A 13059-nucleotide genomic window follows, 5' to 3' on the forward strand; every position below is an offset into this window, starting at 1 on the left:
GTGGCTGGGCTGAGGCCTGTCAGTAGCTGAGAGCAGGCGTTGCCACTGCCCACTGGCCTTCCGGGCCTCTCCGGGGGATGCTGGGGGTGGGGGGCAAGAAGGGCCTCCTCCCAATCAGCCCCAGCTCTCTTCAGAGGAGTTGGGGGGGTACAGGAGTGGGGAGTCAGGATGGCATCTCCAGACCTGCCTCTCAGAGATGGCCCCTCAACCTCCCAGCTCTGCTGCCAGCCCATTCCAGAGGCTGAAACAGAGAAGGTGCCCTTTGGGGCAAGGTGGGGAGGCTGGTTTGTAGGAGGTCTCAGAGTCACCACGCAGCCCCCAGGACTTACTGGGGCTCCTGTTAGCGGACAGTGCAGGAAGGGCCGCGCTGGACAGGAGATGCTCGATGCTCATGTCATTGTAGGCTCTGCCCCCAGCTGTCCAGAACCCTCCCTGGATTCCTCCCTTGCCTTCAGGACACTGCTCCTTCCAAACCTGTCTCTGGCCTGTTGTCAGCAAGACTTGCTGGGTGTCCTTTGAGCAGGCACAGGCCTGGTCCTGTGGGGCCTGAAGCTTCTACAACTTGGGGGGGGGGGTCCTGGATAGGAAAACAGGAAAAAAAAAGTGAATAAAAAATTAGGTATGGGGGCACCTGAGTGGCTAAGTCAGTTAAGCTCTGACTCTTGATTTCGGCCCAGGTCACGGTCTCAGGGTCGTGAGATCGAGCCCTGCAGTGGGCTCTGCACTTAGCTGGGATCCAGCTTCAGATTCTCTCTCCCTCCTCTCCTCCCAGCTCCAGTGCGTGCTCGCTCACTCGCTCTGTCTCTCTCTCTAAAATAAATAAATCTTTAAAAACTCCGGTATGAAAGTGAATGTTTAGAATGGAAAAGAAATCACAGCAAATTATTAGAGTCTTGGAGATTTCGTGTCCCTCTTGACTGAGACCTCTTTGGGCAATTGACTGGAAACGTTTCCCTAGAAATACGTCTCAACTGCAACCTTGCTTCACTCCGTTTAGCTAACTGGAGGCCAGCGTTTCTCAAAGTGTGGCCCTGACTGGCAGCATCAGGGTGGCAGAAGGAAATTCTTGTCCCATTCTAGCTGCTGAGTCAGTTAGTGAACGAAGTCTCGGCCCCCAGGTTGTCGGAGGGGTTTCTATTTTTCATGCCGAGTTGAAGTGTAGCCCACACAGCCCAGGGAAGTGTGCAGCTCGGTGGAGTTTTGTAGTGACCCCTCGTTCAGCCACCCTCCCCAAGCAGGGGATTTCGGTCACACACTGATTGACCTAGACCCAGGAAAATGTCTTGTCTCCCCCATGAGCCCCTTCCTGAACACAGGGTAATTCCAAGCAAGTGTTCTGGCCTGGTCTGGCCCCTGTAGGCCTCAGCTCTGCGCCCTGGCCCCTGGCCTCCAGGGCCCCACCTGACTTTGCCTCTCTTCTCCCCACAAGGCTGTTAGCAGAAGCTCCCTCCTAGTCTTCCTCCGGCATCCCGCCCGTCTTTTCCCTTCTCAGCCCCAACAGAGAGGAGTCAAATCCTCCAGCTGAAATGCTTGGGGCTGAGAAACAAACGCGAAGAGGTGACACAGGAGATATCATTTGGGGGAAGAGAGAATGTTCCATGTGGAGGTGGTCAGGAGAGGAGGGAGGGAGAGCAGACCGAGGGCAGGCCCCCTGTCCGCGTTGCGCACACGAGCAAGAGGTCCCCGTTCCTGCAGGCCCATGAGCCCGTCACCAGGACCCAGGCATCTCCTGGGCTGGGGGCCCTTGTGCGGAGGACGGCCCGTGCGGCCCTCCGTGCCAGTCCCGACAAGGCGGGGGGTGCCCTGGAGTTGGAGACCCGCAGGCGGGGCCGGCAGCTGTGGGGGAGAGGAAGGGTGAGACCCAGCTGTGCCCAGTGCAGCAGCCCTAGGGAACCACTCCACTTCTGGGCGAGGAGATGGGGACCCTCAGCAGCTTCTGTCGAAGGAGGGGGAGCCCTGGGGGGCAGAAGAGGGAAATGAAGAAGAGGAGGCTTCCTGGCTGGGGAGAGTCACCTAAGAAGCCTCCCTGTGAGTCCCCAGGGTAGCTTGGGGTGGGGCCTGGGACCCTAGTGCAGGCACCACCCCACCCCTACCCTCAGGTGCCCCGGAAGGAAGGAAGTGGAGAACCGATTGTGCATGGGCCCTTTGATTTTCTCCACAGCCCTGTGATGATGCCCGGGACAGAAACTGAGGCACAGCTCAATGAAATGACTCGCTGAGGTCGCTCAGCAGATGGACCTGACGGAAGGATGTGAATCCAGCCCAAGAGCGCGGGGCCTGGGCCTGTTCTCCAGCCTGCATCCAAGGCCTTGGCCGTGGGGGCGCCCACCGCGGGGCTGGAGCATCGTGGCAGGGGTTCCTTCCCGACCACAGGACGTTGTGGGATGGGTCTTCTGGAAGATAGAGAGCAAAGAACACCACACCTAGAAGGGGTTGTCAGCCCCCAGCCTAGTCCCAGGGCAGAGAAAGGAAAGATCCCCCCGAGGGGTCCCCTTGCTGGGTATCACCGACCCCCCCCACCCCGCCCCGTCCACGGAGGACCCCCCAGGAAGGAACCGCGGCCTGTGTCCATTAGCTAGAGAGCACCAGCTTCCCGCCGCAGGACGCGTCCTGGGGGAGCCCTTCCGCAGCCCCAGTGACTCACACGAACCCCGCCGCCCCGCGCGGACGGCGCTCGGAGCTGGAATCTGACCCCGGGCGGGCGGCGCCGGCCTGGTCTCCATGGCAGCCGCAGATCTACTCCCGGGGCCTCCACCCCGCCCCGGCGGACTTTCGACTTGAAGCCGGGAGAAAGGAGAGCGAGCGGGCAGCTGTGGGAGCCTCCAGCCCACAGCCGACAGCCCGAGGCCCCAGGATGGTGAGGAGAGGGCAGTGCCGTCGGGCCTGGGCGCCCCGGGGTGGGGTGCGGGGGGCGCTTTCTCGGAGTCCCCTCCCTGACTGTTCTCCTCTCTCTGCTCCAGGCCAACTTTCTTTCCCAGGACCAAATTAATGGTAAGTTGGCTTTGCTCTTTAATTAGCAACTCGCAGCAGAATATGGGTCTCATTAGGCTATTTGCTCTGCTCGGGTTTTTTTGTCGGTGGGAAGGCAGGCGGCTGGTGGGAGAGCGGGGCCCACCCACAGGCAGGGGCCGCCTGCTGCTGGGGACACCAGTAGCCGATGAGCGCGGGGGGGGGGGGTGGCGGCTCAGAGGTGGGAGTGTTGGTGTTACATTTGTCAGTGGGACTTACCAGTGGGGTAGCCAGGAGAGGGTGCCCGAAAGGTGCTTCTCTAGGACCGGATGGCTGGATTTGGGAGGAGGGATGGGAAATGGGGGGGGGGTGCCACCACTGCCTGGCTGTGGCTGATGGTGGAACAAAAGAAGGGGCTGAGAGGGCAAAGAGCCCTGGTCTGCGTTCTCGGGCTGGCAGTTCTACTCTCTGGGCCTCAGTCTTCCCATCTGTGAAATGGAGGTGGGCTGAGGTGGCCTCTGTGGTTCCCTGTGCCCTGATATCAAGCCTAGTTTTGGTGTTTGGAGCATTTATCCCTGAAGCCCCTAGCTGGCCCGATGCCCAGCCGGCCTCAGTGCAGCACAGCACGGAGTTGTGTTTCCAGAAGGCCAGGAGGGGAGAGTTGGGTTACACAGAACTCGGCTGGCAGTTCTACTCTCTGGGCCTCAGTCTTCCCATCTGTGAAATGGAGGTGGGCTGAGGTGGCCTCTGTGGTTCCCTGTGCCCTGATATCAAGCCTAGTTTTGGTGTTTGGAGCATTTATCCCTGAAGCCCCTAGCTGGCCCGATGCCCAGCCGGCCTCAGTGCAGCACAGCACGGAGTTGTGTTTCCAGAAGGCCAGGAGGGGAGAGTTGGGTTACACAGAACTCGGGGGCCCAGCAGAGCCCAGCTGGGGTCCCGCAGGTGCTGGGGGTGTGCTTAGGGTTACTTGGGCAGGGATGCCAAAGTTCTGAGTCCCCGGAGTTTGGTCTAGAGTGGGTGGGGGGCGGGGTTGCAGGCTCCAGGTGGGCACCTGGTCTTAGATGGCTCAACACCCTCACCCCAAGAAGAGGGCCAGAGCAGGGACTGTTAAAACATAAGGCCCAGGGCAAGGGCCTCTCTTGCCCAAGTCTGAAGGGCAGACTGAGTGGTCTGGAGTCCAGCTCTCAACCTCAGGAAACCCCCTCCACCAACTCACACCTAGTTCTGAGGCTCAGTGACCCTGCCTCCTGGGATCTGTGAAACTCCCAGAAGGGAAGAAGGGAAGCTTCCCTTTGTACCCCCTTATCTGACATCAAGAAAGCGGCCACTAATGTTTCATGAATGAGAGATTGCACAGAGGTAGCCCACTGGAGTGGGAAGGGCAGGGGTCTTGGAGGCAGCAGACCCGGGGTCCAATCACCTCGGAGCCTCAGCTTTCTCCTCCGTGAAGCAGGGAGAATGACAGGACCTATCCAGGCTGCTGCGAGCTGGGGGCAGAGAGGATGTCAGTCATATACACAGGACCCTGGGCCTGGCTCAGGCCGGGTGTCACCCAGACTCGCTCTAGCTGGCATGAGCTGGGTGGTACAATTTTAGGAATATTTTTAGCTGCTCGTTAAAAATCAGCCATTATTAAATAAGGTAGCATCAAACAATGTTTCAATCCCTGCATTTTATACAGCGAGCATTTTAAAATAACCCTATTGCAATCAGCTTGGCTGACGATTTGAAAGAGGTTTCAGTTTAATGAATGTCATTTGTGCAAGGGTGAGAAATAGTGTCACGGTAGCTCACTTATCAGATGTAATGACAATACATTCATTGGGAAAAGAGTTGCGCTCTGGCATGCGACCTCCGTTGGCAAACCATGGCTGAATGGAAACTATAGGTTGGCAACGGACACGAGAGTTGGCAAAACTCACTTGCGATAATCAGCGGGCTAGAATGGAACTTATAAAGAATAGTGCACATTTTATTACTATTTATAAATGGTGTGCTACCCATCCTTTATGTCCGTAAAAGTTCTAATAAACTTGCTTACATGTATCATCAGTGCGGGTTATTAAACATCCACCAGCACACAGCTGGTGTGATCCTAGGCCCTGGGGAGGATTCTCTCCTGCCCCAGGGCATTTGCATTTTCAAAGGGAAGACCTGAGGGGGATTTTTAACCAAATTATTCTTTCCTTCACCAAATACAAGTCCTTTCTTTGTGCCAGGCCACTTCTAGGCACGAAGATATGGCAGTGAACACAATAGACAAAATCTGTTCGCTCACTGACACTCGGGAGTAACATATATAGGCTGCTAAATGGCCTGCCCATCAGAAGAAACAGCCGGAGATGGGGAGCGGGGAGGTGTGGGGGTCATGGGGCCTGGACAGGGGCTGCAAGGAGAAGAGCCTGCTGTCCTGTTCCAGCATAGGAGTCCCCATTCAGATCTGGCCTTCCAGGTCTTTCGATGGTGTATTTGTCAAGGTGGGAAGATAGAACGTATTTTATCTAACAGTTTGTTAGGAGATGGGACTCTGTTTGCTCCTGGCCCTGCTGATGTCAGGGGCATGGTTGCAGTTACTGATCCATGTGGGAGAGGAAGTTTGCCAGTCAGTAAACCTGGCCAATTCCAGGTCCTAAGGCTGTGGGGCCTGCCTTCCAGCACGGGGGCCAGGCAGGGACAACTGTCACAGGTTGAGGTGTCAGGGGGCAAAATCTGACAGAAGACAAGGTGGGTGGCCATGGGAGGGCCCTAGGAAGGGCGCTGGGGGAGTTTTAAGCCCTACATGCGGGGCGGCTCCCCCTCTGTGCCCCCCATTAAGTGATGGCATCACCCTCACTGGCACGGGGCCCTCTTGGAGGGAATTAGGTTTTGCAGGAACCAAAAGTGGGATCTTAGGTCAGGCTCTGGTGCTGCTTCCCCTGGGCCACTTCAGTTCCTGCCCCCTGGTCATGTCTGTGTCCTGGCTCTTTCCAAGCCCACGCTCTGGAAAGTTCTGAAAGGGCTAGGCTTTCCCCTGCAACCTCACCACAGGCACAAGGTGGCTAATTGTCCCTAAACCCCACCAGGGAAGCTGCCTTTTATTAGCACCGGCCCTGAAATCCTCAAGGAGAGGCCTTAATTGGGGAACAGGAAGGGGCCTTAGGGCAGGAGCTGGGGGCCTTCCTTCAGCCTCCCCCTACCCCCTTCTGCCCTCTGGTGGCCTCTGCCTGGGAATCCAGGATCCAGAGCGGCTTTGTGGGTGGAGCTCTGGTTCAGGGGCCAGACTGCCTCCCCGTACCAACAACCCCCCCCCCACCGCACCCGCAGGCCCTCAGCCGCCCCAGACTTCAGTGGCCCCTCTGCACGCATCACGGGGCCATTGCAGGGTGAAACAAAGGCCCAGGTGAAGTGAGCCTGCCCTTGGTTTTGTTATGATCAGCTGCGGAGCGGCTGGCCCAGGCCCCAGCCATGTGGTGTGATGAGACGGGGAGCTGGGTGCTGAGAGGCCCCAGGGGGCTCAAGCAGTGACTCCACCCTGCGGGCCTCAGGGATTGGACAGTCACCTGGGCAGCTCTTGACCAATCCTGCCGCCAGCCCCACCCCAGCAGGTATGGGAATCTGGGTGCTGGGGCCCAGGCATCGTCCCCAGCTCCCTACTGGGCTCCCTGTGCCCCCAGGGCGGGGCACTGGGCTCTGCGGGGCCAGGAGACCGGGTCTAGAGGGGCCTTAGCTCCGGCAGCCATGGCATCTCCTCCCGGGAGGAAGGGGTGGGGAGAGCAGCCAGCCAGATTCAGCCAGCGCCTGGGAGAACCCCTGAAGTCTTGAAGAACGGGACCAGGGCTTGTGTCAGGGACAGCTTGAGGGCTCAGCAGCCTGGAGGTGGCGGGCTGGAGAGTGGACGCAGCAGTGCCCACAGAAGTGATCATAACTGTCACCACTTAGGAGAGCCATTCTCTCCCAGCCCTTTCCAGAGGAGACCTGCGCCTCTCGGTAACCCAGAGGCATTATCTCCGTGGTTTCCTACAGAAGCTGTCTTTGCAAAGGTGCCCTGGCGTCTGCAGGCCCTGCTATAGACTCCTGGTCTCCATGGGCTGGCCCTGGAGGGTAGGATGGCTTTCCTTTGGTTTTAGTCAGTTAGGGAAGGGAAGAAAAGAGGAAAGGAAAAAAAAAAAAGCGAGAGAGCGAGAGAGAGAGAGAGAGAGAGAGAGAGAGAGAAGGGAGGGAGGAGGGAGAGGCAGGCAGGAAGGGAGAGAGAGGGACAAGGCAGAAGGGAAGTCAGGAGGAGGAGGGGACAGGATTGCCAGATAAAATACAGACCACCCAGTTAAATTTGGATTTCAGATAAACAACAAAAACTTTTTAGTATAAGTATATCCCATGCAAAAAGCGGGACAGACTTATACTAAAAATGTATTCATTATTTATCTGAAATTCAGTTTAACTTGGCAGCCCTGTATTTTTATTTGCTGTATCTAGAAACTCTAAGTGGGGAGAAGGAGAGTCAGCAAAAGGAAGGGGAAAGGAAGGGAAAGAAGGGAAGGGAAGGGAAAGGAAAGGGAGGGCGAAGAAGGCACGGGGGTGGAGAGCAATTACGTGCAGCTGACTGTTCCTTCTGGGCTGTGCACAGAGTACAAGGAATGCTTCTCCCTGTATGACAAGGAGCAGCGGGGGAAGATAAAAGCCGCTGACCTCATGGTGGTGATGAGGTGCCTGGGCGCCAGCCCAACACCAGGGGAGGTGCAGCGGCACCTGCAGATTCACGGGATCGGTGAGTGGGCTGGGCCAGACCTGGCTGCTGGGGGGGAACACGCCATCTGGGCTGCGGGGCGGGCCCCCGAGCCCTGCAGGTGTGCTCCTGGGGCGGGCCCAGCAGGTGGGTACAGATGGTGGGGGTCTGAAGAGCTCGGACGGCCGTTTGAGGGGCAGGTGGGAGTCGGAACTCACCAGTAGAAGCTGTAGAGACATCTGGCCAGGTGTGCTGTGTAACACTCAGGCTTCCTCGGATGCCCACAGCCACCAGCGTCATGCCACCCGTCACAGCGGACCGCAGGATTGAGGCATTCCGTCAAATTGTCACAGAACTGCAGTAAAGACAGTGTTAACAGTGATCCCATGGGTTAGGATAGGACAGTTTCCCTTCACCGAGTCCTTGCCACGTGCTTAGCTCAGACAAGTCTGTGAAGTGGACTCCCTCCTACTCTGTCTCACAGGGAAGGGTCAAGGCTCAGAGCCATGAGGTCATTTGCCCAAGTTCTTAAGCCAGTGGTGGAATCAGGGTGGGGACCCAATTCTTCCTTCAAAGACTGACCCCCTAAAAACTACGCCACACTGTGAGATAAAAGGTAGAAGAAAACCCACCCAAGGTGCTACCATAATTATTCTCTCTGGTGATGGGATCAGGGATGATTTTCATTCCCTTTATTGTTTCTTGTATGTTTGACAATGGGAACATCTAGGACTTTTATAACCAGAAACCAAGTTCTATTTTTCAAAAAAAAAAAAAAAAAGAGAAAAACCAGACAGAGGGGTGTCAGAAGCCGGGGTGGATGTTTGCGTTGGTAGCTGGACGCACAGGAAGGAAAGCCTGGCCTGGAGGAAGGACGTGGGCTGGAAAGAGCACTTGACCTGCAGCCCAGAGGGGACTTCTCGGTGTCTGGACCTTGTTTCCTCCCCTTTCAGATGGGTTCACACCACCTGCTCGGGTTACTCTGAGGTCCCATCAGGCCGCACCTGCAGCAGCGCTGGGAGCCCAGTCCCGGGGGTGGGCCTCTGAGGAGCTGGAGCTGGGTGATGGGGTGCTCAGTGACTGAGATCCCGTTTCCAGCTCTGAAGGGGTGGTGGTTTCCTTTGGCTTCTGTCTCCTCCAAACAGGAAGTTGTGGTCAGGGGAAGTTCCGATTTCCTGCAGTTATAGCTGGCTAGGGCCCGGGCTGAGGGCCCCAGGCATGCGTGGAGGAGGGGCGTGGGCTGGGGAGACTAGGGCGGAGGCTGCAGTGACGGGGATGGCAGCGGAGCAGGTGGGACTGGGCTTGAGGCCTCAGGCGGGGTCACCTGTCCATCCTTGTGGGTGTGCTGCTGTGGCCGCCAACGAAGGATGGATGCGTGGAGTATTTCCCTCCAGTTCAGGGCAGGGGGAAGTGTGGCCCCTCCTGGTCCTGCCACCTCCCTGGGAGGTGACTCCACACTCTGGGGCCTCTGTCTCCTTAGTGGGCAAAATGGGGCACTGGTCATCCTGGTCACTGAGGGTTGTTGAGGGGATTAAAGACGCAGATCCGTGGTGGGGGCTCAGTGGGAAGGGCTGCATCCCCCCCATGATAACGCTCTCACCACCGTGGCACTCCCTGAATTAGGGGGCCCTGGAGCTTGACCCTAAAGACTTGGGCAGGAGGCCATTTGGCTTCTTCAAGAAGAGCCTTTTCCTCCCTGCTCACTGCTGTGTTTGGGGGTTTCCCAGACAGAGATGGAGAGCTGGATTTCTCCACTTTCCTGACCATTATGCACGCGCAAATAAAACAAGAAGATCCAAAGAAAGAAATTCTTTTGGCCATGTTGATGGCAGACAAGGAGAAGAAAGGCTACATCATGGCGTCTGAGCTGCGGTCCAAACTCATGAAACTGGGGGAGAAGCTCACCCACAAGGAAGGTAAAGGCCTGAGGCCCCTTTCCCAACAGTGGGGGAGGAGTAGGGAGCTGGGGGCTGGGGGTGGGGAGGAAGGACAGCAAAGGCCAATCCCTGCCGGCGGGACCGTGCAGACACCATATGTGGTGCTTGCCCCCCGACGGCTGCAACTGGATGTCATGCTCGGCAAACTCGAGCCCGAGGGAGGAAGAGAGTGACGGGAGAAGTCAGCCAGGGTGAGGGAAGGCCTGGGGAGCCACTGAGGATCTACTTGGGCCTTCACTTAGTGCTCACAAGACCTCTGGGGGCACCAGTGCCCCCCTTAGACTGACAAACAGGTGACAAGCTGGGGCGTGAATGCAAGTCTGTTAGACACACATACGCCCCCTCAGACGCCTTCCCCTCGCCAGACCTGTCTTCTCAAGTTGTTGCTAATGCCAAGAGTTTCCAAACTGAGGTGCTCCCTTGCCCCCCTCCTCAAGACTCAGCCAGTTTGAAGAGCTCTTCCAGAAGGAGCGGCTGCAGTGGTCTGTGCCTCGCACCTTCCAGCAAGCCAGCGTGTCTTCCTGCCTCGGAGCAGGACGAGGGACCGGGGTCTTCTGGGCACGCCCTTTGGACATTGTAGGGGGTGACCCCGTGCTGGGCCATCGGCCCGCATTCTTCCAGCCTGGCCCGTCGGCCCTGTCACAGGAGCCGTCCCGGGGCTGCCAGAGGCCGGCATTTCCAGTTAGGCTGCTGGGCCTGCCTGTGGCGGGGATGGGAGCACTGGGCTAGGACCCACGCCGGTGGAGGGAAAGGCTTGGGGAACGGTGGACCCTTAGCCTTTGGTTAAATCACAACAAATCGGTGGCTTGAGTTAGATCTGACGCCTGGCTCCCCCTCATTCTGGGGGCCCTCAGAGACGTTTCTTAACCTTTCTCACCCTGCCTGGTTTCCTGGTTGGGAAACAAGGTTACAATAGACAATCCCTCAGGTCCCTCCAAGAGCTAACATTCTGTAAAGCAGTCTACTTAGATTTTATCTGCAGTCACTAAGGCACAGCGCAGAACGTTTAAAAATAGCACTACAGACGGCACACTGAGCTCTCCCTGCTTTTTCAGGCTGGCAGTGACCGTGATCTCGTCTTTCACCAGGGCTGTGTTAGTGGGGATGGGGGAAGCACGGGCTCTCCCTCGCTCTCAGGCTCTGAGGACACTGCTTGGCCTTTTATGTTCCCAGCGGAGTGTTGGCAGGGGGGCCAGCTGGGGCCTTCATTCTTACGGTTAATGATCTCCGTCTAAAGCGGTACCATGGCCCCCAGACTTGCACACATCTCTTGTTTGTTTAACCAGGGAAGAAACTTTTCAAACAGACTGGTAATGTGTTCCAGACAAGCAGGAAGACCCATTTCCCCTCCTCTTGCTGAGGGAGACAGGAAAGACGATGCTAGAAGTAGGACTCTTTTACCCCGGGTGACTGAAAGAGCATCTTAGATTTTACTAAGAAGCATCCACCGAACCGCTGGAGAAGGCTGCCGGGGAGGCCCCCGTTCTAAGGCCTGCCGCAGGCTGATTTCAGCCCCCGGGGCCTGTGGGTTCAGAGTGAGCCGCCGCTCCTCGCAGAAGGCACGGGCAGCGCTCAGTCGTGAAGCGCGGCCCCTCTCGTGGACGGGAGGGCCCTGCAGCGCTGGAGCTGGGGTTGGACCTGTCCGCTGGAAAGGGCTGAACCCAGTGGCTGATGGGTAGACGCTTCTCCATGAAATAGGATAAATTACAGTCTCCTCAACATTCTAAAAATACTCAGGACTACCATCGGCTGAGGCACAGAGCATAGTAATTACATTTTAGAGGAGGACGGATGGTTTAGCAGAAAATCACAGAATATTTTCCAACTGCCCAGAATTGAGTGGGGGACTTCTAACGCCAGTGAAGTTGACAGAAGGCAGCGAAACAGTTTTTGCAAGGGGATGAAGATGGGCCCAAAGAGCCAAAGGTAGGATGGCCCCAAGAGGCCACTTTGGAGAAATGGAAGCTGAAATGGACTTTCTTGCCAACATCTGGGACAAGCTAGTATTTTGTCCCAAGAATCTAAAACCAGAAGAAACAAGTTAAATGATTTTTTTTTTTAACAACGTCAGAGAATAACAGTTTTGTACACTTTGAGCTTTAGACACAGTTGAATTTATTTTCTCTCCTACTACCCTCAGCCCAAACACACACGTTTTAAAAAAGAGGTGATGGCGGCAGACACCACTTGTCACCAAGTCCCCTCTTGGGGTGGGACATGCCAGTTAGGAAGGGAAGGCAGGCAGGCCCGGGGCAGGCCAAAGCCACGGGCAGGGTGGCCCAGGGGGAGGCTGCTGGGGGGGGGGTCTGTCCTGCGGGAGGCTGAGAGGGTGGGCTATAGAAGGTAACATCCATATCGAGTGTTTCTGGAAATACAGGCACAGGGGTCAGGCATGTTCTTTCAAAAAGAAAAAAGACGAAGAAAGCAAGTGGAAGGTGGCTTCAGTGACTTAACTGTCACCAGCACACTTCCCTAGCCTCGACCCCAGCCCCTGCGGAAAGCCTGATTCACTCAAAACTGGATCAGTGGTCTTCAGGGATAGGGGGTGGGTTGTCCTGTTCTGTTCACTGGTTTATTTCCTGGTCTACAGGAACGGTCCCTTGGACACAAGGGAAGACCTTTGGGGAGCCCCACCCCCCGTAGCTAACTCGATGTCCGTAATGTACCACTGTAGCCAGACTGAACAATTACTGTGATTTATTGCAGTGGATGATATTTTCAGGGAAGCAAATATCGAACCAAATGGCAAAGTGAAGTACGATGAATTTATCCACAAGATCACCGTTCCTGCGGGGGACTACTGAATGAAAGACAGCCTCCCCTGGACCTGAAAACTCAGGCCGAGATGTTTTTAACAACAGAAGTGTTCTTTCACCCTGGGTGGGATGGTACACGCAGCAGCAAGAGGACGTAGCCTGACGGCAGCAGGGGGTAACTTAGCAGGTACACGGGATGGTTTCAGCCTGGCATTAGCCTGTCTTTAATAAAAGATTTGTATTGATTTTAACAACTGCCGTTAGTCCAGCCCTTTATAGCATTGAAAGAGCCTGTGGTTTGGAGTTGGGCCTGGGTTCCAGTTCTGACTCTGCCATTTTCCAGCTATGTGACTCTGGGTAAGTCATTTCCCCCCTCAAAGCCTCGGTTGGGTTCCTCCTTCTTACCTCATGGAGCCTACTGAGGGTGGTCTGAGAGAATGACTTGAAAACGCCGTTGCAAAGCGTAGAGCACTGTACAATCCTGAGTTACCACGGGGGTGCGTCTCCTAAAAAGCGCAGTCTACCAAAAGCCACTATTTATTCTGTATCTGGGTGCTGGAACCATCTTCCACATTTCCAAGGAAAGGCCAGTGCTAAGCAGAGAACTAGCATCAAGCAAAGAGCTAAAACAAATAAAAAACTATGGTTAACATTTCTGGCAGCACCTCGGGGCCACTTACGCATTCTTATTCCCAGCGTGACACACAGTGACATA

At 56.2% G+C, this 13059-nt stretch overlaps 1 protein-coding gene across 1 annotated transcript; it reads left to right on the forward strand.

Moving 5' to 3' along the window:
• The first annotated feature begins 745 nt into the window (after window positions 1-745).
• CALML4 (calmodulin like 4) lies at window positions 746-12584 on the forward strand. Its single transcript, XM_034660774.1, is given in 6 exon segments — window positions 746-2754; window positions 2756-2857; window positions 2961-2991; window positions 7553-7693; window positions 9379-9567; window positions 12295-12584. Coding segments are annotated over 6 exon segments (594 nt in total). The 5' UTR covers window positions 746-2721; the 3' UTR covers window positions 12393-12584.
• Window positions 12585-13059: the final 475 nt, after the last annotated feature.

Source organism: Ailuropoda melanoleuca, chromosome 5 (assembly GCF_002007445.2).
Source record: "Ailuropoda melanoleuca isolate Jingjing chromosome 5, ASM200744v2, whole genome shotgun sequence".
Lineage (NCBI taxonomy): Eukaryota > Metazoa > Chordata > Mammalia > Carnivora > Ursidae > Ailuropoda > Ailuropoda melanoleuca.